A 21473-nucleotide genomic window follows, 5' to 3' on the forward strand; every position below is an offset into this window, starting at 1 on the left:
ACACCAGGATTAGCACTAGTCTTGGCCAGTACCTGTTTGCTAAATCTTAAGTTAAATATGCAAGTTACTTTAAGATTTGCCCTAACAAAAGAACACCTGGAGTTACGCCTTTGCTGACCGACAGCAGGATATCCTGGGATACATGGGGCTCCAAAAATCAAAGACAATGGCCCTGCAGGTCCCTGCAAGCAGCCAGAGGAGCTGCCCCTCCATCCAGTCCCACAGGCTACAGGCGGATAGTAACAAAATGGTGTTACATGTACTTCAGATAGGGCTGAACTGAGTATTTCTTAGCCTTATATGAAATAAATTCATAAATAATATTGAGTGGTATTTATTACTACCCGAGATAAACAACAGTAAAAATATTTATTCAGGAGAGTATTTTATTAATGATTTTTTCAGACTTTTATTTAAAAAAAAAAAAAAAGAAAATCTCACTGGGGAGAGTAGGTTGTTCCATTGAACCTACTGTATAGTTAAAGGGCAGAAGTGTAAATTGGACAGAAGTCTGCCTCAAGTGTTAATGACATGTAAACACATTTAATTACTATCCCATCTCTGGGTTTCTTCAGGACATGCTAAACGACTCTGTGTCCCCTCGCACACAGAGAGGGAACTCAGCCTGCAACCCAGGCACAGCTGAGACATGGCACGCGGCAGGCTCACTCTCGCATGGTGCAGAGGAATTCATGATGCACTTTATATTAAGCATTACGATATCACAAGAGTTAAATAGTTCTTCATAATAAAAACACATGTTTATAAATCCATTTCCCTGGTTTTATTAAATGTTCCACTTATGTACATTTTAAAGATGAACCATTTACAGGTCTGCACATGCTGCCTCCTGCTTTCCTTAGGTAATAGGGAAGGTTCACAAAACCTCTATGGAAACAGAAAGGTGCAGGTGCTTCTGAATTCTGTATGTCAAAATGCTTTCCGTTTATACCATAATACATACAATTAAAAAACCCTCAAACATGCAAATTGTAGAAAAATTTAAGCTGGCAGTGAAAAATAAAAACAAACGTCTTCTTTTTGTGCACGTCACAGTTTGTTTCATTAAGTCAGATTTCTAATTCTAAGGAACGTAGTGTCTGATGCCACTGGTTAAAGCAGGTTTATCAACTACTAGTAGTTAAAAGGTCAACGTTTTAATGGTCCGTACAGTTTTAACTCCCACCTACTGTACAGGAAGATCAGGACAGACTGGACTTTCCTCTTCCACCGTGTACCCTCTGTCAGTAATTCTTTGGAGCAAGGTGGGTGCCAGGTGGTTTCCTGGATGGAGGAGAGGAACCACTGCACCATGTCAGAAAGTCAATGGGAAAGCGAGAGGTTTGGGTCAGCACTGCCCCTGACTCCCTGACTGCGGATCTCCGTTCAACCCCAGTTCAAAGTGTCGTGGCTCCCAAGAAGCGTTGCTGGCACTGAACAGGCAAAATGCTTTCGCTTGTGTATTTACCCCACGTCCAAATTCACAAGCAAAACAATTACTCTTCTTTAGAAAACAAAACAAAAAAACCCCAAACCAAACCCAAATCTTAATGGCCAATTATAGAAGGTTCACACATTAGAGCAATAACTCATCTAAATTTTCCACAGAAACCTAAATCTCTGGGTCAAGTGTTTAAAAAAAAAAAACAAAAAAACCAAAACAAAACCAAAAAAACTGTGTTAAGACAACCAAAAAGATTTATATACTGGTTCATTAGCTACATATTTTTTTCCTTTCTTTAGAAATGGTCACATTGACAATGTATAATTCAAAACATTTCTGCACAATAAAAACAGAAAACTATGATACAGTGAGGTAAAGAAAACGCAAAAATATTCACCCACAATATATTTTCAGAAAATACCAACACAGTGATTTTTCTTTTAAAAAAGCACAAAACTTATAAATGAACAGCATAAATGGCTATTTATCTGAGTGATCGCCTACGAATTTCCTAAACCCACAAATCCACAGGGAAGTGTAATGGTCTCATCCAACATTTATTTAAAAAATAACCCTTTCTGGATCACGATTCGCAGATCAGTGCTCAGATTTCCATCAGATCCAAATCGGCATCTTCAAAGCCATAAAATGATTCAGTCTCACTCTCCCCTTCGAAGAGCTGATGGAGGATCTCTGGGTCTGCAGACTCCTCGGCCTGGGTCCGATCCTGGACCTCAGCCGCTGCCTCCTCCTGCTGCTCCTCGTTCAGCTTCAGCTGCTCCTCCAGGGAGGCAATCAGCTCCTCCTGCATGTCAGCGTTGCGTGTGGGCGAGTTGGCCGTGCCGTCCGGACCAGGCAGCACGCTGGCCACCAGGAAGGACTGCTGCACAAGTTCAGGAGAGTCACTAATGACCTCCAGGACCTCTGCCAGCCAGCATAACACCAGCTGGAGAAGAATGTCCGAGTCGCACGTGGAGTCCGCCATTTCCTTGGCTTGCTCTTTCCACTTTTTATGCAAGAAATTTTTCACAGTCCTTTTTATACAAACATCTAGAGGTTGGATTTTGGAGCTGCAGCCAGCAGGGACAACAGCCGGCAGAGTGCTGGATGCACTCAGCAAGGAAAGTACTTCTTCCGATAGGTGTGTTCGGTGACAATCCAGCACGAGCATGCCCTTGCTGTTCTGGCACTCCGTGTGCTTCTGCCACACTCTGGATGACCACAACTCCATGACTTCATCATCGCTGTATCCGTTCTCCTTCGCTTCCAATATGATAGATTCTGGCACATTGGCGGGCTGCTGTACGTGACCCCTGTAGAAGACCAGTGTTGGGAGAACGCTTCCGTCGGCAAGGATTGTGAGGACAACATCACACCAGGGCTCCCCAGTTCCCACCGTCTGCAAAGCATTCTCCTTCCGGTCATCGCTGCTCAGCACCTCCACATCAAGGAAGAGAGAGATTTCATCGATGGCTGCAATCATGGAGAGAGGCAGGTCTTGAGTGTGGATTTGCCGCTGCACAAACTCAATGAAGCAACTGGCGTTGTCCTCTACATCTTTGGGGAGAGGGTGAGCCACTGCCCTTCGAGTATGTGTGCTGAGGTTGTGCCGTAGCATGAACCTCACCGCCCACTCGTAGGAGATCTTGAAGCCACCTTCAAGGGATCGGCCAATCTTGGTGGCTTTCTGGAAGAGAGTCTCCTCGTTCACAGGCAGCTGCTGCTCTCTCTGTGTGAGGACCCATTCTGCTAGTTTCTCTTCAGCCTCTAAACTGAGGTACTTGCCCTCTGACAACGATGCCAAGTTCTCTTCTTGGAAAGCTTGAAACCTTCGTAGCCAGCGCTTGATCCGCCTCTGAGGATTTCGGAAGTGCTCTGCAGCCTGTTCAGTGTTGCAGCACAAAGCAAACAGTACAACTCGCAGCTTTTTTACTGACAACTGCTCCTTTTTGCTTGCAGGCTCAGGCTCCTTTGTTGGCTGCTCATCTTCTTGAGCATCAATATTTAAGCACTCCTCTTCCTGGCAGACCAGAGGTCTGTTGTAGGCTGTTGGTGCCAGTTCAGGCTCCAGGTCATCTTTTGCAGGTAACATAGACTTTGTTTTCACAGTAGCAGCTTTACTTGGGGAATAGGCAGGACATGTGTTCTTCATGCTTTTGTCCTGGGGCTGAATGTGCCTTGAAGGGAGAGAACACAGGACCTTCTTAACGCTAAGAAAATAAAGCTGTTGAGGGAAAACAAACAAACGGAAAAAAAACCCAACCCCAACCCCACAAACTGAAACAGATGATGGCAGGTAAGAGTTTAGAAACAGTTTACCTGGAATGTGATATCCAACTAGGCCCTGTTAAGAAAAACAAAACAACAAAAAACATTTGTAGCTTAGCCAACAAACACTAAGTCCGTGCAAGCAAACAAGTCCTCTTACAGAAAGGAGGATCAGTGTTCCTCTTGTCTCTTACTCCAAAGCATCCCAACCTGCTGCAGGAACAGCCAATACTCATCCAACCGTTCAAACCCCAGCCTCCTCCCACACCCAAGTACTACCACATCCAAGCCAACAAGTGGAAGCTGCTCAACTGCGTAGAGCCACACTCATTAGCAATCGTTAAAGACAAATGGCAAAACTCCACGTCCATTTGAAATAACATGAGGAGTTTGGTTAGGAAAGCTCAGCTTTGGCCAGATCCCTGCAGGCAATGCCCGTAAGTTTTGCAAGTTGCAGTTATTTGCCGCCAGTGGCTGGAATGCTGCTCTGAGGCTTTATTCAAAACCCAGCATCAGCAGCTGCTTAAGGCCTCCCAGTGTCATGGAGGTACAATGATGTCTCAGAGGAACAGAGGAACTCGCTGAAGCCCTCGGCATTGTCTCTCCCTGGGAAGATCTCATGAGAACAGCAGCGATACAGCTGAGCTCCAGGCAGAGACGGCCTCACTTAAAGCTTAACTCTCCAATCTCCATAACAATGAAGACTCATTCAGGCAGTTACAGAACGTCCCCAACATACATTTTATCACTTTATCAGAACTCAGGACTCAGTAAGTGCTCAGCCCAATGCTAAACAAAGATGTATTTGACCTGGAGTCTATAAACTTGTCCTGGTTTCAGCTGCGATAGAGTTAATTGTCTTCCAAGTAGCTGGTACAGTGCTATGTTTTTGAATTTGGTATGAGAAGAATGTTGATAACACTGATGTTTTCAGTTGTTGCTAAGTAATGTTTAGTCTAAAGTCAAGGATTTTTCAGCTTCTCCTGCCCAGCCAGCAAGAAAGCTGGAGGGGCACAAGAAGTTGGCACAGGACACAGCCAGGGCAGCTGACCCAAACTGGCCAACAGGGTATTCCATACCATGTGACATCACATCTAGTATAGGAACTGGGGGGAGTGGGGGTAGTGGGATCGCCACTCAGGGACTAACTGGGTGTCAGTGGCAGGTGGTGAGCAGTTGCATTGTGCATCACTTGCATATTCCAATCCTTTTATTATTACTATTGTCATTTTATTAGTGTTACTATTATCATTATTAGTTTCTTTTTTTCCATTCTATTAAATTGTTCTTATCTCAACCCACGAGTTTTACTTTTTTTTTTCCCCGATTCCCTCCCCCATCCCACTGGGTGGGGGGGGAAGTGAGTGAGCAGTTGCATGGTGGTTAGCTGCTGGCTGGGGTTAAACCGTGACAGAAATGCACTAATTTTTTGTAACTTTTCTGCTCCTTTTCAAACTCTTACCTCGGAAAATAATGTTACTAAACTCATGTGACGGATTGAAGACCAGATGTTCAGCCATTGCATCACCCTCAGATGTTACAAAGAGACAAGAGGAACAGGACAGCTTTACACCACTGGAAGGAAGGGGGGTGCGGGAAGAGAGAAGTGAGCTTAGCATCAGTATCAGATATGAAAATATGTACATCCCCTCACTAACAGTTAGGAAAAAAACATCACCCTCCAGTGCATTCAGGCAGTGTCCCCACCCTGAAACATTAACTCCCACTGGAAGGCAGTGGGAGTCTCACCATATTGCCCTTAATTCAACATATTTTGAAGGCACATTAGATTCCCAGGTGATTAAAATAAGATAACAAGTTTTCCATTACCAGGCAGTATAGTTTTTAAACAAAGCCAAGTATTTTGGACTCTTCCGAGGAACATGGTTGCTGTAAGACAAAAGAATTTATTAAATGTCAGAATTATTCCGGGTACTTAAACAGCTATAAAACCATGCAAAATACAGCACATTTACAAAGACAGATGCAATCCTGGTTTTAATAATATTTTGTCTGCCACTCATGTGTTCAAGGAAACAAAAACTCTGTGTCTAAGTAAAAAAAAACCCGTACAGTAACATTTAAAAATGCCTGGATTTTGGAGTAAGTGTTCTGCCATCCTGTTCTGTGGTCTATCCACTGTCCTGTATAAAACACAGGCTTGTAGAAGCACGGAATTTTTTTTTTCCTTTTAAAAATTTTTAAATTACTAAATCTGAGAATTTTGTAAGAAATCCTAGAAGCACTGAAAAAATGAGTTTTCTGCAGCAGCATGCAGTACACGTCATTAGCTACAATACTGATGGTTTGGAACAAATCTTAGCTCTTGCACTCAGTTTTCTCATCTCATTCGAAAGCTACCACCCATGTCTGTGCTGATACAGAATACATGTCCAATGTCTTAGAAACCATTGCAGTGAACTGGAATTTTCCTTTCTTACAGTGCAGACAGACAGACATAGAGGTGCTACTGCATTCAGGCAGGAGGAATTTCTACTACAGTGTTCAAAGAATCATACATACTTGATCATGTGGTTGGCGTAAGCTCTGGAGCAGCAAGTGCTGTAGCGACATAGCGAACAGTGCACGTAGGTGGGAAAGTGGTTTGGGAAGTCAGGGATTTCGAAGCTGCACTCCAGACAAGTCTGCCTCCCCAGGACACTCCTGAAGATAAGAGGGACATTTTCATTAGTGTCTGAACAGGTATCTTTGGAGTTATAACAATCATCAGGACAGAGAAGAATTTAATGACATGTAAACTTTCAGAAGTCTCCAGTCAAGCTAGTCTCATCTTGCACCCTAGCTTCCTAGGGTGCCTCGGTGCCAGGCTAAACACTTCCCACTTGCTGTAGTCAGGAATATACAATTGAAAAGTGGATAATAAATTAAAAAAAAGTAAAAAAAAAAAGTATTGAAGACAAGGCAGCAGGACACAGGGTGGGCAGAAAGCCCTTATGCTGATGAAATTCCACTGTTTCTACAAAATCACCTAGCTAATTCTATATTTTGCAGTTTCACCTTAAGGGTTTTCATAACATGACTTAATCCTGGTTTTGTGGGAAGCTAGGCTCTCCTGGCTTAAAGTTTCCTTGGCAACTGGTAAGACAGAGCTGTCCAGTGCCAAGGACCGTATTACCCATCACTGTAGCATTAAAAAGCTAACTACATTTCCTTTGAAAAAATTTTTAAATTTGAAATTTAGCAAAAAGTTCTGACATTTTTTTAACCGCTCTCTTCTGGACGTTCCTCTGGACAGGCGGGTACAGGAAGATGGGCTGGGGATCAGCAGAAGATGACAGCGGAGTGGTTTCCTGTCCAGTGCCCTGCGGCATGTCATTTGAAGATATTGGCACTGTCCGTGGCTGTCCTCTAGATGCCCTGATTGTAACCTGCAGAAAACAGATACACCCATACCTCCTAAAACACAAGGGCAGAAGTGATCTATCCAGACTCCTCTCTTTGGAGTAGTCTTTCAGACACTTAGCAGAGAATAAACAGGTGCTCCTAGGACACAATTCGTCCCACCCAGGGCAGCAGTAGCCTAAAAGAGGACACATAACTTGAGCCCCAGAAGTGCCTGTTTGTCCCTAATGACTACAGAGGGCACCCAGGCAACTAGTTCAGATACCTTCACTTGTAGGTACCTTAGTTAGGAGAGTTTAACCTCTGGCATGCCACTTTCACCTCCTCTCTCTCACTTACTGTTCCTATGAAGTATCTGATTAATAAGCACACACAACACTGACAGAATACAAAGTGCTTTTCTGTCCCAGTGAGCGTGGTTTAAGTGATGGAGATGAAGCAAGTATCAGTTTTGCAGCACTTAATAAATACACACCAACACAGATGCTATGGGTATTTCCTGAAGAAACAGAGGACAGAGGTCTGGTGTTAACTTGGATTTCTTACCTTGGTTCCAGGTTTCAATCCTTCTAATTGTTTGGGCTTTCGGAAAGTTTTGTGGTGCTGCAGCTTGTGTTCAATTTTATCCTTGGCAAATAGGAACTGGAGTCTACACTTGTTGCAATGATAAACACTCTTCTTCTAAAGCAAATGCAGATGATATATATTTCATTTGAGAGAAACAAAAGTCACAACACAGCAGGGTTTTTTGTTTAAAAAAAAGAAAAAACAACAACAACAACAAAAACCTTCCCCCCTTCTTTGAAACCAAAGGCAGACCCATTTTTCTTTAGCATCTGGAAGTCCCCCCCACCAAGCCCCTTATCTTGGGTGTTTTGGTTTTACATTTTTTGTTTGTTTTGGTTTTTTAATTAAAATCATCAGGCTCTGTAGAGACACTAGACCTGGAAGTGCCATGAACAAGTCTTATTCAGCTTGTTTAAGCCGAAGTAAGGCACATGAGCAGAGCAGTGCGTGGGGCAACATTCCTTCAAGAAGCTGCCTTGCCTCTGCCTCTTATGGGAGTCAGTGAAGGACTTCAGGTGCAAATCAACTCAGGCACTTGGTAAGAGTGCTACATTTCTATATTCTGAAAGTACACTTCAGCTACACCCACATAAAATATGTTGTCAATACAGCCAACATATACGGAAACAGAACACTGAGCTACAAAAATTACATTCATTTGTGTGCATACAGTATTATTTACTTATTTATTACCTGGAGATAAGAAAATTTAAAACCCAAATGAACACAGAGCCCACTGTTGGTTAATCATCACATGAAGCAAACACAGTCCAGCAAAACATGCTTTTTTCTGCTAAGTAACAACAATCTGTGCTACTCCCAAAGGAGCAATGCCTCTTCTCTTCAGCACAATCCCTATGAAAGGTCTGGAATGACAGCATGCAAATTGCATTTGTTATGGAGTGAATACAGCACCTACTAAAATCCCTCTTTCAACCAAGTTTTCTTTCTTTCTGTTTTTATTCCAAGCAAATGCTCAACTAATCACATCCTTACTATGCACCGAATCTCTGTGGAGAGGGAACCACCTTAAAAAAAAAAAAAAAAAAAAAAAAAAAAAGAGAGAAGGGCAGGGGGGAGAGGAGGAGGGAGAGAGAGAGAGAAACTACAGCCCTGACATAGTACCTGATGCCTCATGAAGTGCTGTTGGAAAGCATTGCCATTCTTAAAGACTTTGAGACAGTAAGGACAGAGCAGGTGCCGTGTGTCTTCATGGATCATTCGGAAATGGCTATCCACTTCAGAATAGAGGGATGAACGATACTGACAGACCTATAAGAGTGGACGGAAACAATTAACAGTGAAATAATATTGGAATCCATCTCACATCCACCATTGCAACATGGAGATCTTAACAGCAATGCCCAGATCCCCAGAGATACTTATCAGTGGAGTTTAGGAACCAGGTACTAAAGAACCTGCTAGCTTACTCCAGCTGTAAGACACTAAATCAAGCAGTGTATATTCAGAGTAGTTCGGAGAAACAGATTTTAACTACTTGTATGAGAAGAAAGGAGTGACAATTCAAGCTCCAGATCCAAGAAAAAAAAAAAAGGAGAGACAGTGCAAAGCAGTTGGAATATATTAAAGAGCAGTTTCTTCAGTGTCTATGTAAAATGCAGAATTTGGAACAATCTGTTTTAACAGATTTTAGAAGTTTCTTCTTGTCTTTTTCTTTTTGGAGGGACAGTGTTAGGACCTCTGAGTGGAGAAGACACATTCAGAATCGATGCAAGCACAAATCTCATGGCAACAGAGTGTCAGGAAAAGGTATCACACAAGCAACTTAATCTCATCTGCTCGCGTGAGGACAACTCTTTATGGCACAGCAACTTGCCTGCAGGCCCTGGGAGGGAAAAAATATTAGGCTCTGAATGCTACTGGGACTAAACAAACATCTATCACACTGATCCAGCTTCAGAGCACTGGGAACCAGTGGCAAACGTTCAGCTACTCGTGCTGCTCTAATGGCCATTAGACTTCTCCAAGCCCACACCTCGAAAAAAATGCAAGGGGCTCCACAGCATTGTTCCATGGCCCGAGTCTGTTTTGAACCACTATGAGCGACACACTTTCTGAGAAGTGCCAGATTTCCTCTTATTCTCTAGTATGCATTTATGAGGTCCAGCCCCTAAACCACTTTTAATACCTGACAAACATAGGGCATCTCCCCAGGCTTGTGAGTGTCCTTCATGTGCTGTAAGAACATTGGCTCACTCTCGAATGCCCATTCGCAAATCTTGCACTTTGCTGCAAAAGAAAGGAAAACCAGGTAACAGCCGGGGGACAAAAACACCCACCCCATTACAAGTTTCTTTGGTAACAACTGTCCCTTAAAACAAAACAAACACCCCCCCCAAAAAACTAGCCCTGAAATCTTTGAATTTGGTAGGCAACAAAATAAATTCTGAGAGGTTTCCAAAAGGCCACAAAAATTCTCTTAAAACAAAACAATGGGTACAACAAGATGTCCTAATGAGGGAACTTCAAGTGATTTTAAATCAGATTTCAATCTACTGATAAACATTAAATTCTACCATGACATGATTATTGAACTCAATCTTTAAAATACTCTTGACAGTAAGTTTGCAGAAATGTAACTTAGATGGATTTTTCTGGTGGCCTCAAAACAAATGCACTAAGGGACAAGGCAGAACAGACGCTCCTTTCTCAACAGATTTGCAGTTAATACAAGACAGAAACCCTCTTAAACCTAAACAAACAACAGCAGCAAAATCAACTTACTTGTTGACTCATAGGGACTGTGGACATTCTCTAAGTGACACTGTAGCTGAAACGGAGTGGAGAACTGTCTGTAACAATGCTGACAGATGGTGTGGACATCTACCTCTCCATTCTGCTGATCCAGTTCAACATGGTGCTTCATGTGATTCATAAACCTTATGGAGGTGAAGAGAAAGTGTGTGAACAGAAATTCAAACATTTTGCACCTGTAACCCTGAAAGCATTATGAATGCTACACCAGAAGTATTTTTTAACAGCATTAAGATGTTTCCTTCTTGCTCCTCCCATCAAAAGCAAAGTCTCCTTCTATCCTGCAACCTCCCGCTCCCTAACTGTGGGGGAAGTTAGGGAACAGTTTTTGTAGTACAGAGGCTGTACTACTTGCTTTTGAGCACTTCTGACCCCAACTTGGCATTCAACTGATGATGACAAAACATTTCAACTTAAAAGAAAAATCAGTAGTCCAGTTATCACAATAGAACAACATAGTGGCTTGCTCAGAAGAATACACAATTTCATAAAAATATTTTCTTCCTCTGTTGAAAAATGAAATGTTGAGTAATGATAAGAAGAGCAGCTCTTCAAGAATTATTTCCTATTATCTACTAAGACTGGTGACAAATGAGACTTCTCTGCTGAAGAATATAAACACAATTATTCTAGCCATGCAATCTTCTTACAACTTTTGCCCTGACTGAACTGTGTGATGATGGGCAAATCTCTCTCTCTTGTGCTTCAGTTTGGGTCTTAAGCTACAATATGGGAAAGCTGCAGGGTCTGAGACTGATGCTTACAACTCATTTTTACTTCTGCAGATCAAAGGTATTCAGAACATTGTAGACTTTTTGCAGCACATTGCATTCCCTTACCGTATATTGTTCTTTAGCCTCTTGGTGCAGTGTGGACACCTGAAGGAAGTTGGAACCTTGGGGAAGTTCAGTAGCTGGCTCACTTTGCCACCATCTCTGCCATAGTAGAAATCATCTACTAACATAATAAGCTTACTTTGGGATGAGTCAACTACGTTTTCACTTGGCTCTGGAGCTTTAGCAGGTGGGGACAGTGCAGGGATAGGAGTAGAAGAGGGTGGTGAAGCAACAGCTGTAGTTTTTTCTGGAGATGGAGGCTTTGCAGATTGAATATTTGGTTCAGATTCTGGAGATTTTCTTTTCCTGAGGAATTTAACCATTTCAGGGCAGCAGTACTAAAAGGAAAAAAACCCACAAAAACCCCCCACACATTAAATCAGATCTAGGAAGAACTATATACTATTAAACAGACACAAATTAACCAATACTAAAAGACAGAGGAACTCTAGGAAGCTCTTGAGGAAAGAGTAATGCAGAGTCAATATCAGTAAACAATCAAAACAGAAAATCGGATATGTTAAGACTAGAAAATAAATGCATCTCCTGGTACCAACAGGACATAAAACTGAGGTCCTGCCTACTTCCAGTGAGGGATGCTGTGGAAGGTCTTCCAAAGGCCTCTCCTTTGCTTCTCACTTTCTCCTAGTCATATTCTTCCTTTTCATAGAAGTCCCTGATCTAGGGAGCAGAACTGTTCTTTGCACTCAACAAGCATGCACAATTATCCATTAACTGCTCCTCTTAGAATGGTTACTTACACACATATGTCCTCTTAAAGCTTCAGTGACTCGAAACTGAGCATCACATCTTGGGCAGACCTTCCTGCCACCATCTTGCAAATCAAATGTGGGAATAGGAGATGAACTGACTGTAACAGGAAGAACACAAAACAAACCAAGAAAAATAGAATCCTTACACTTCATCTTAAATCTAGGCAATCTTTTTGGCATACTGAAATATTTTAGTTTTGAGAGCTGTACTTTTACCTACTAACTAGACTGGAAGAGGCATGAAAAGGGTAAAAGTATGCAAACTTCTGACAATCTGTATGACAAAACATACCCCCCAGTAGCTAGAATAAGGAGTGTCTCAAAATTAGACTTAAATAAAAAAATAAGAAGGAAAAAAGATCAGCTCAACTCATCTCCCCTTTTTCTTTAACCATTTGTTTGCTTTGGTTTTCCATCAGACTACAATGCCTTGTCTTCACTTCCAACTGTAGTAAGAAACTCAGAATACAGATGACATGTAATGTACCATACATCAACTTTTGGACACCCAAACACCTTAGGAAGGTGGGTTTTTTGGAAGAAGAGAAGCAAAGATTTTATCCTTTTGCCTCCTTGTATAAAGTATTTCAGGTGTGTATATTCTCAAGATAGCAGCACGCACACCAATAATTTTGAATGCAAAATAATGTATGCAAGCAAATATCCACAAACAAAATATATCACTGGATAAAAATGTACAGATAAAGATGAAGAAATTAATAGCAAAGCTTGTCAAGTGTTTATCCCTATTATGAAATCCCAGTAGTTACAGGTTAGCATTTTTTTTACTCTAGAAAAACTTCTGAATTCTCAGCACAATGAACCGAGTTAAGATAGCTGCTACAGACCATACCTTTTAATGATGATGATGATGACGACGACTCTGAAACACTAGATCTCTGGGAACCATGCACAGGGCTGCTGTTGGAAACCACCAGTGGGCCAGGGCTCTGTCCTAACGAAGGAATGGTGTTCAGGGTATTCACTAGCTTAGCAACCTCATTGCCAGGGCTCTGTCCTAACGAAGGAATGGTGTTCAGGGTATTCACTAGCTTAGCAACCTCATTGCTGTTCTCACCAGTCACTCCAGGTCTCTTTACAGTCACAAAGCTTGCAATACTCACTGCCAAGGGAATGGATAATACAAGAACACTAATAAGGAATCAGTAAGATCTGATCCACTGTGTGAATCCCGCCCCCATCTAGTATGCCTTGCCTCTCGCTCTTCTACCTTGAGTCTTCAAAGATGACTAAGCCATCAATTATCCTGTCCAGTAATGCAAAGGCTGGCAAGACTGGGAAAGTAAATTTCCCTAACCTTCCAGATCACACTTTGAGATATGAGCCAAGTCCCACGATGAAGTGAACAGGATGCTGATGGTCACAAAAATTATTTGTATTTCTTTTCTAAATGCAATTGTATATGATTATGGCCACATAAAGCTAAAAATAACCTGACTACTTGCTGTGTAAAGAAGTATTTTTTTCCTTTTTAAATTGTTCATCACTATTCTTGAGCAATCATTTCACTCATGAATTTAGCCAACATTAAAAAAAATAAAAAGGCAACATTGTTAGCTTCTGCTTGTGTTCATCATCTATTTAACTTTACCTTTCAAAAAATACAAGTGTTAACCAATAGCATTTTTCACTTTTGGGGACTTCTAACTGATGGTCTCAGAACATTCTACAAACCAAAATTTAACTAGTTCTCAAACCAAACTGGACATGATGGCAGGATTATCCTCATTTTCCAGGTTGGTAAGAGAGATGAAGCATGAGTCAGTGACAGAGGCAAAAATAGAACCCAGGAGTTCTGACTCAACTTCTGTCTTTTAGCTGCTATGCCGTATGTTTGAAGATCAAATTATAGACAGTGTTATACACTTGAGTCCCCTTGCTTTTCCATGGCAAGTCTTACCTAATTTGGGGTTAGTAGCTTGACTGGACTGCCCTGGCTGCTGCACAGTTAACTGTCCAAGTGCTGTTGGCTGCGTTGCAGTAGGAGTTGTGGAGGTGCTGGGAGTGGACTTACTTTGCTGTTGTGCCTGGGACTGTGGTACAGTGCTCCTGATGGTAAGCGTGGCCGGAATGACCGTAGTGAAAGTGTTGGTGGTGGGTCGGACTGGCATGGTTGTACCTGGTCTCACCTGCGCCATTTGAGAGAACACCTGAGGAACGCCAACTGCCGGTTTAACAAACTGGGTACCTGGGGCTTCAAAAACAAATAACAAACAAGGCAGATCAAGTAACTGAATTCCATTCCTTGCATAGTAATAACTGAGTACAACCTGTTTTCCAACACTGCTGAGCTCCCAAAATTCCCAGCAATTTCAGTGGAAGTTTTAAGAGTTCAGCACCTTAATTTCACTTCCCAGGCAGACTAAAACTAAACATGGATGCAGACAGAGTGAAAATTGTATTTACAACTTTTTTTGGGTAGAATTTTCCAAAAGGCCCAAGTAGCTTATGAGCATAAATCCTGCTGAGTTTCGTGGGGTTCACAATCCTAGCCACTAGGCCCAACAGAAACTCATGGAAGGCTTCTTATGGAAGGACAAGCGTGATCCTACAGTTGCAAATTAGTTTGTGATATGAGGCTTTAGAGATTCATTCTGGGGAGAGTGAAAGGTGACTCATCACTAGCATCGTTGCTTTGTTATAAGGCAGATGTCCGGTGACACACGAGTTCTTAGTCTTTCTGATGGTGCATAACAGGATCTCGTAGCAGAAATTAGTGTTAGAAAAATAATCCTCAGGGTGAGGCTTGGTTTACAGGCAGTTTCCCAGCACTAACATGGCATGGGGAGATTTTGAAAAGAAAGAAGACGGGTAGTCACAGGCTGGTACTTTGGAATTATGTTAACTGAGGAGGCTTTTTGAAGAAGCTAGATTATATGGAGCTCTAAGAGGTAGACATTCCTTCCAGCTGAAGTCCCCTATTCTGCAAAGTGGTTTGTTACTATGATCAAAGGGCCTACTCTGCTACAAAATGACTAGCGGAATTACAGCCACAAATACGGACAAATCTCACCTACTACAGGACTGAACGCCCAGGTGAAATACAGATTTCAAATACAATTTTTTTTTTTTTTTAAATTCTTGGTACTCTAAAAAGGAACACAACAGTGGCTTTAGCTTGTTTCAGTCCTCACCTGGGACGAGGGTGATGGGTCTAACTGTTTGACCTTGCTGTACATTAAGAACAATTCCAACTTGGTTCATCGTGTTTTGTACAGGCCGCACATTCCTCACAGGAAATCCCTGCAGCCAAATAATACCATTAACATACCGAGCATCTTTGAAACACTTTCAATATGAGCTTTCTACCCTAAAAATCAAATAAACAAATTAACCCCCCCACCCCACAGTACTATCATCTATAGATCAATTCAACTATGAGGCCATACTGTTCTTGGCCAGCACCTTACCCAACAGTAGGGCCCCCTTCTTTATACTCCACAACATTCTGATATACAGCCTCCACTCGCAATCTCTCCTTCCCTAAACAGCTACAGAAATCTCCCAGGTCTTGGCAAATGCTCCAAGAAGCCAGTGGAGGTTTAAAAAAAATTACCTACACATTCCCCATGAAAATAAAACAAAGTAGTTAAGTATTCTGCAAGGTCAAATTCATGCAGAGTGGACAGACCCATCTACAGCAGGGAGTCAGGCCCTACTAGTAAGGCTACAAGTGAGAGCCAGCATGAAGTCCCATCAGACCTGTGCTGGCTCCACAGGACCTGCTGAGGTGTGGAACATGGCCAATTTTGTCAAGCGAGATTCAACTGCAGAATGACTAGGAACACAAGCTATTTCCAAACAAAGCTATTTCTAAATCTACATAAATTAAAAAAAAAACCCAACAACAAATCAAAAACCCAACAGATTTCAGCTCAAGTGTAAGATCCACTAAAGTGCACAAGAAAAACTGAACAGGCATCTGATTATTTCTTAACAGAGAACAGTCTTCCACGTATGAGTGCACCAGATCTTCTGTCTCATCCATCCTGGCTGGAAGGGCACTCACCTGGGTTGTTATGAAGATGGGCTGGCTGGTCACTGGAGAATTTGTGACATGGTTGGCATTCTGCATGATCTGTACAGGTCGTAATACTGGCTGAGTTACCATTGTGCCCAGACCTGAGGTTGGGTTCTGGGTAAGGATTAGCGGCTGTCCGCTTTGCTGAACAAGAGGATTGCCAGCTGGAAGAAAAACAGAAACATAGCAGAAGTCACATTTGCCAGGTAAAAAAGGCTACTCCTTCTCACACACACTCAGTTGTCAATTTTAGTCCTCAGAATTTGAATGAGTTTTCCAGAGCATGCTTTAAAAGTAAACTTGTGAAAATATCCAACCCTTCTATATGTTGTTTTAATATTCATATTTAGGCTAGGATTATCCAAGCTGCCTAGGAACTAGGTGTTCAAATTCCTTAGCCTTGAGCAACCTCAGAGACTGATTATTCTGGCTCCTATGTGCCCTTTGAACACAGCCACAGCAGCTAAAGAAAATATTTTTTCTAGTCTCATTAAGTAAAAATTCACTTGCTGGCAGATACTGGGAAAACTTATGCTGAACCACTATAACCCCTGGCATAGGATGTGTACCAGAAGTAGAGCAACACTGAAAGTTTCTGAACAGCAGCGACAAACCCAGACCATCATGGACATTGGAGTCTGCCGAGGGCTTCAATTAACCAGGACCAGGAGGTCACAAGAATTCTGAAGTAACTTAAAGTTATCTTCAGCATCCTTGGACAGAAAGAGGACTATGGGACTGAATTTTCAGAATGTGGCAGACAAACTTGAATAAAAGAAGGGAAGAAAAAAAAAAGATATTGAAAACATCTGGATCACACTGAAGTCATCATGTGCAGTCAGTATCATAAGAATATCTTACAATGGTTCAAAGTGCTTACTCTCTTGATTCAAAAGTGAAACATCCTGCTTGAAAAAAAAGTTAAGATGGGGAAGAGACAATAGTTTTATCCACTAAACTCAACATCCTTAGTATCACACAATACGTGAAGTATTTCACACAAGTCATCTGGTACAAGAGCATGTTCATATAATTGCAAACAACTAGGTTACTGCAGCTTAGCAAGAAACCACATCAGCTGAGACCCACTGTGTGTGCAGGTGCTTCTAGCTGGCTTTATTTGGAAGTAAAACCATTCAGCTTAAAGCATCTTTACAGGGTTTTATACTAATGGATTTTATTTAGTATTTGCTTGTTTGACAATAACTTGCACTTTACACTAAGCAGCAGTGATTTGATTCCTTGCAATTGTGCTGATGTACTTGCCAGGGAGTTCTAACGCTGGTGTTACCCACCATCAAGCCCAGAGGGATTTCCCTGATGGATTTTCACTGTGTATGTCTACTACAGACTTGCTCCTTATAGATACAGCTGCCTAGCAACTCTGCCATGAGGTTCTGTCCTCAGAAGGTGCACATCACCTTGTGAAGTTTTGACTGCTGACATCCCATGGCCATGGCCAGAGTTACCAAATGCTTTCCGTTACCTACGGATGAAAAAGGTATCCTACTGCTTTGTGAACTGCTAACTGTATGGATTGAGGTCTGCCTCAATGATTCTCTTTTTTTTTTGTGGCAGGCTGCAACAAGTAGAATTGTTCAGTCATTAAAGAAAAGCAAATTTTGCTTCTTCTTGTGCCTTTTTTTCTTGTAACATTTTCTTCTGCACCGCTGCCCAAGGGCCGTCCGTCCATGATCTCCAACTACCTCCAGGAAAATCCACATTAATCAGCTTCTGGTCATCTCAGTTTGCACCAGCCCAGCAGACACTTACTAGCAGTTGGCTGTGTCCTTCAGTCAAGATCCGATTTGTTCTCTGTGTGCTCCCAGTTCCACAAGCTCTTACTTGCCAACCAGAGCAGACTTGCAATATTTGCACAGAATGACGAAATTCAAACCCAGGAATATTGCCCAATTGCTTCTGGCAACTTGGGGGCTAATGTCACACCAAAACAAAGATCAGAAGAGTCTCCCATCTACTGCCAATGTTTGCTGGCACCTGAGACAGGGAAGGAATTACAAGGAACAGAAGAAAGGATGAGGGAGGAGGTTGTGAAGAAATGTGCTAGCAAAAGATGGGATGGAATGGTCTACAACCACCAAGCTACTAGTTTAGAGCAAACCTTTGCTACTGACAAACATTAACGATGCTCAGCAGGACACTTTTCCTGTCATTCCCCTTCAGTGGCCAGTCTGCCGGAGGATGGACACAATTCTCTGCTCCCACACACCACGCATTAGCTCAAGCGCATGCTGTGGATCAAGCTACAAAGTAACCATAAAGGTCAGCTACTGTAGTTTGCATACACCCTCTGACAAAACCAACTTTAACTCACAGCCAGACATTGTCTTTTCCACAGAAATCTGCCTCACTTTGCACACAAGGTGGCTGATGGTCAGGGAACTAACCAAAGCTATGCGGGAAACAGGGCGGTGTCTGCACATGCCCGACTCTTGCACTGTAAATGATGGAAATATGATGGAGCAAGGGACCATCAAAGAGAGAGGTGTTTTGGTGCCTGAGGTTATTAACCAACACCTGGAAAAAACTGAATCTCATCGCATTAAGCAGTTTAGCAAAAAATTTACTTTTTCCTCTAGCAATCACTACATCTTCATCTCCCAAATGCCTATTACAGGTGACATGGTGGGGTGGGTCGACCTTGGCTGGAAGCTAGGTGCCCACCAAGCCACTCTATCACTCCCCTCCTCAGCAGGACAGGGCAGGGAGAAAATAGGATGGAAACCCCCCCTCCATGGGTCAAGATAAAGACAGTTTAATAAACCAAAAGCAAAGGCCGCACATGGAAGTAAAGGAAAACAAGAGATTTATTCACTGCTTCCCATCAGCAGGCAATGTCCAACTACTTCCCAGGAAGTAGAGCTTCAGTAAGCATAGCAGTTGCTCTAGAAGACAAACATTGTAATAACAAATGCCACCACCCCCTTAGCTTTTATTGCTGAGCAGACATCATAAGATACGGAATATCCCTTTGGTTAGTTTGGGTCAGCTGTCCTGGCTGTGTCCCCTCCCAAGATCTTGCCCAGTTCCAGCCTACTGGCAAGGGGGGAATGTTGGAGTGACAGCCTCGATGCTCTGTGAGCAGCAGCAGCCAAAACACTGGTGTGTTATCAACACCTCTCTAGCTACCAATACAGAACACAGCACTATGAGGGCTGCTATGGGGAAAATTAACTCCATCTCAGCCAGATCCAATACATGTGGCCAGGTCTCAAGACAGCAAGGAGCTTACAACTGCAAGTGATCTGCGCATATAAAATGCATTACTTTTTCCAAATATCTTGGGGAGGGGAAAACATTTTAAAAAAGAAATTAATCAGGCCACAAGTATTTCAAACTCAACACCAGAAAATGAGCAGGATAGTTATTTGGGCTTCAATTCCTTCTTCCCCTGTACCATTCTTCCTCACAGAGTTCAGGTCATTCATGTATTTGTATTTATGCACTACTCAATCACACTATTACTACAATCCATGTCTTGAGGACAAAGAGCTTCCAAACCAGCAGAGAGAGGAAGCTCCGCAGAAACCTTCCCACTGTAGGTTTGCAGCACAATATGACATGAGACTGACAGAACATCCAGATTGTTTCAGGGCTACAAAATGGTCCAATGTTGCTGGAACTGCTGATGTTAAGATGAAAGGGTTGCTGTACCCGAACAGCAAATGTTTCCTATGTAACTGTGTAAATCCAGGAAAAGACCTGCTGCATGCCAAAATGTTCTGACCCACAGCCAAAACAGCTTCTTTTAACGGAAGATGCTTTACACTGACAGTCTGGATGCTGCCTGGCTGGCAATCCTCAGGGTGTATGATTCAAATGTTTTCATGAAGATTATACTAGGTAGAAGCAGTAGGGCAATGGAAGACTAAATCGGAAGGTTCAGGTCCAAGCCACGCAACTGCCTGGCCCACACTGCATCTTGCCTCACTTTTTCAAGCACCTTAGACAGCAAGGGGACTGATGGAAAAGAGACACCAGTTCCCACTTCCACAGCATGGAGGGGGGACAAGGAAGCATCAATCAGCAAACGTAACCTCAAACCGAGGCAGAGGATGGAGGTGCCAAGATGTCATGAAGGCTGGGAGCCTATCTTGGACCAATTTCTTCTTTAGGATCAAAAACAATGAGCACAAACCCACTATTGTCTGAACTCTGTGCATGCTGCCTCCAGTCCCAAGTGAAAAAGGGGACATGCTTCTAGCCTTTTTTGTTTTATAAAGCAAGGTCTCTGAAGAGGGATGAGAAAAAGGTGGAGTGAATGAAAACTAGAGACAAATAGACTGGATTTGCAATCTTTAAAAAAAAAAAATTGAGAGAGGTAATCCCTTCACAATACAAAAAAATAAGATTAAAGAAGAGACAGAGAAGAAAAAAGAAAAAAAAGACTCTCTGGGTAGTTCTATCAGGTTCTGAACATCTACATCCCACCTAGTATCTGATGGAGACCCAAATCCAGAGCATCAGATGATAATTTTCTCTTCCTCAGTGTCTTGATGATCTTACTTGGCTGACAAGGAGCCCACAGTCATCCCCAGATCTTTCAAGGAGTGGGGACCTTGCCAAATGCTGAAGGTCTGTGACTGCAAGTGATAGGTCTTGCATTGCCACTGGAACTTCCATGAGAAATCCTGAAGACTGAAGCTATGATGACCTTGTGGTTAGTATGGAGGCCACTGGGCGATCTCAAGCAGAGTGTGACAGTCAGGTTTCCAACTCCTTCTGGTCCTCCTTTGGAGTTTACAAATAATCTGGGAAGACTTGTACTAGTTTAACAACCAAAAGATGACCTTAGATTTAAGTCTGTTTTAAAGCAGAAACCAGCCGACAAAGATCTTTTGGTCCAATCAGTCCAATGATTTTGACTCTTTTCACTCAGTGTGGACTTGGCAGGTGCCTGCCATGTTGCTCTCCCGAAATGCTATCATTACTAGAAAAAACAATAGCAGAAGCATATATAAATACTCTAATTCCTTACCAGAAACTGCAGATTCTTTTCAATGTGGCCAGGATGGACACAGTTGTATGCCCAATTTTTTTTTTTTTTTTTTTTTTCTCCAGGCTTTGGTAGACTTTCGTAAGTGAGAATGACAAGCCTTCTGGAGTAGCATGTCCAAGAGCATGCAGTACTTCTCTTAAATTGTTTCCAAGGAGGTTTGTAAGGTTTCCACAGGTCCTGGAGCACTTTAAACTCACCAGCCAAGACAGATGTGCATAGATCCACTACTTCATCTAGGGAGAATGAGGAGACCATGGCAGAAATCAGCTGCTGGGAAAGAACAAATTACGTTCTTCTCTCTTCTCCTCCTGCCTTTCAAGTGTATGATTCTCCAAGTAGCTTGCTGGAAATTGCTTAATTGGCTTCTTGGAGGAGGGTGATTTAG

General features: G+C 42.4%; 1 protein-coding gene across 10 annotated transcripts in view; it reads right to left on the reverse strand.

Annotated features, from left to right (window-relative positions):
• Positions 1–761: 761 nt before the first annotated feature.
• POGZ (pogo transposable element derived with ZNF domain) overlaps positions 762–21473 on the reverse strand; it is a 39472-nt gene continuing 18760 nt past the window's right edge. For 2 of the 10 annotated variants that reach the window (XM_075040677.1, XM_075040681.1), the window contains 16 exons: positions 16057–16232; positions 15182–15290; positions 13948–14241; positions 12880–13149; positions 12015–12124; positions 11257–11591; positions 10388–10542; positions 9792–9892; positions 8768–8914; positions 7622–7756; positions 6929–7101; positions 6236–6376; positions 5543–5602; positions 5175–5287; positions 3764–3788; positions 762–3621 (listed from right to left, as the gene is read on the reverse strand). In XM_075040677.1, the coding sequence (XP_074896778.1) occupies positions 2049–3621; positions 3764–3788; positions 5175–5287; positions 5543–5602; positions 6236–6376; positions 6929–7101; positions 7622–7756; positions 8768–8914; positions 9792–9892; positions 10388–10542; positions 11257–11591; positions 12015–12124; positions 12880–13149; positions 13948–14241; positions 15182–15290; positions 16057–16232 (3917 nt within the window). In that variant the 3' untranslated portion in view covers positions 762–2048. Of the gene's footprint in view, positions 3622–3763; positions 3789–5174; positions 5288–5542; positions 5603–6235; positions 6377–6928; positions 7102–7621; positions 7757–8767; positions 8915–9791; positions 9893–10387; positions 10543–11256; positions 11592–12014; positions 12125–12879; positions 13150–13947; positions 14242–15181; positions 15291–16056; positions 16233–21067; positions 21268–21473 lie in introns of those variants that run through there. The other 8 variants (XM_075040679.1, XM_075040684.1, XM_075040680.1 and 5 more) reach the window with 7 other exon arrangements.

Source organism: Buteo buteo, chromosome 11 (assembly GCF_964188355.1).
Source record: "Buteo buteo chromosome 11, bButBut1.hap1.1, whole genome shotgun sequence".
NCBI classification, from domain to species: Eukaryota; Metazoa; Chordata; class Aves; order Accipitriformes; family Accipitridae; genus Buteo; species Buteo buteo.